This window comes from Malus domestica, chromosome 11 (assembly GCF_042453785.1).
Source record: "Malus domestica chromosome 11, GDT2T_hap1".
Taxonomy (NCBI): domain Eukaryota; kingdom Viridiplantae; phylum Streptophyta; class Magnoliopsida; order Rosales; family Rosaceae; genus Malus; species Malus domestica.
The window spans coordinates 12811155-12812475 of NC_091671.1; the positions used below are offsets into that span (position 1 = coordinate 12811155).

General features: G+C 39.5%; 1 protein-coding gene across 1 annotated transcript; it reads left to right on the forward strand.

Moving 5' to 3' along the window:
* The first annotated feature begins 210 nt into the window (after window positions 1–210).
* LOC103447906 (kiwellin-like) lies at window positions 211–975 on the forward strand. Its single transcript, XM_008387123.4, has one exon. The coding sequence runs from the start codon at window positions 274–276 to the stop codon at window positions 925–927; it is 654 nt and encodes a 217-aa protein (XP_008385345.1). The 5' UTR covers window positions 211–273; the 3' UTR covers window positions 928–975.
* Window positions 976–1321: the final 346 nt, after the last annotated feature.

Sequence of the window (1321 nt, forward strand, 5' to 3'; positions counted from 1 at the left end):
AATAGTTTTGTAATTGTTATCTGTCATTCTTTTTAATTTATGAAAAGCTTCTCCTCACATGAAATCTTGGCTCTGTCACTAGCATAGATTTTCAAATGAAACTTGGAAAATTGAACGGATTCAATTATTGTAAAAATACTTTTATTTGCAAGAGGTAGGATATATAAGACCATTCCCATGAGCCTTCAAGTTTTTCGCTTATAAATAGAAGTGCACACAATCTCCTTCTTTTGTCTCAATCCCAACTCGTTTGTATTCCAAAAGAATTACCAAATGGAAAGTAATTTAGGGTTTTTGGTTCCCCTTACCCTCATCGTCCTTAGTATCGTCTCCCTCCCTTTCCCGTCCACCGCCATCTCCTCCTGCAATGACGCATGCAAAACCCTCGACGACTGCGCTGGCCAGCTCATCTGCATCAACGGAAAGTGTAACGACGACCCCGATATTGGGTCGACAGAATGCAGACACGGCTCTTCACCACCTCCTACGACGGACAACTGTAAGTCGTCAGGAACTCTAGTTTGCAACGGCAAATCATACCCTACATACACATGCTCTCCAGCTGTGACGTCATCCACAAAAGCCAGCCTTACTCTCAACGATTTCAGCCAAGGCGGGGATGGCGGTGCCCCGTCATATTGTGACGGAAAATACCATAACAACAGCGAGCGTGTTGTGGCACTTTCCACTGGGTGGTTTAATAATAAGTCGAGGTGTTTTAATCTGATAAGAATTACGGCAAGCAATGGGAAGAGTGTGACGGCAAAAGTGGTTGACGAATGTGATTCGCGTGCTGGATGCGATGAGGAGCATGGAGGTCAACCGCCGTGTCGGAACAACATTGTTGATGGATCTTCGGCTGTGTGGAACGCTTTGGGACTGAACAAAGATTTGGGCGTTGTGCCTGTTACTTGGTCCATGGCCTAGTTATTGTTACCATTATAGAACTTAATAAAATAAAGGGTTTTCTAGATATAGGCTTATACAACTCGTAATTTTTAGATTAAAACTCACATATCTTTAAACATCCAATATAAACCCAAAATTTAAATATCTTGCCACATTAGAAATTAAATGACCTATTACTTTAGATAATTTACAACATATGCCACAACCCTTCTAACGTTTTCTCACACACAACCCTTTAATTTTCGCTTCAATCATGCCCACATAATATGGGCATTAAATTCTAATTACTCCTCTTCACGTTTTTTAGCCACTTATAATTATATGTATTTGAAATAAAGTGATATTTTTATATTTTGTAGATGAACCATTACATATATATATTCGTCACATTATTATTATGGTCTGTAACATA

Excerpts from the sequence above, each read along its gene's own strand:
- LOC103447906 (XM_008387123.4), top strand. The coding sequence starts at position 274 with ATGGAAAGTAATTTAGGGTTTTTGGTTCCCCTTACCCTCATCGTCCTT.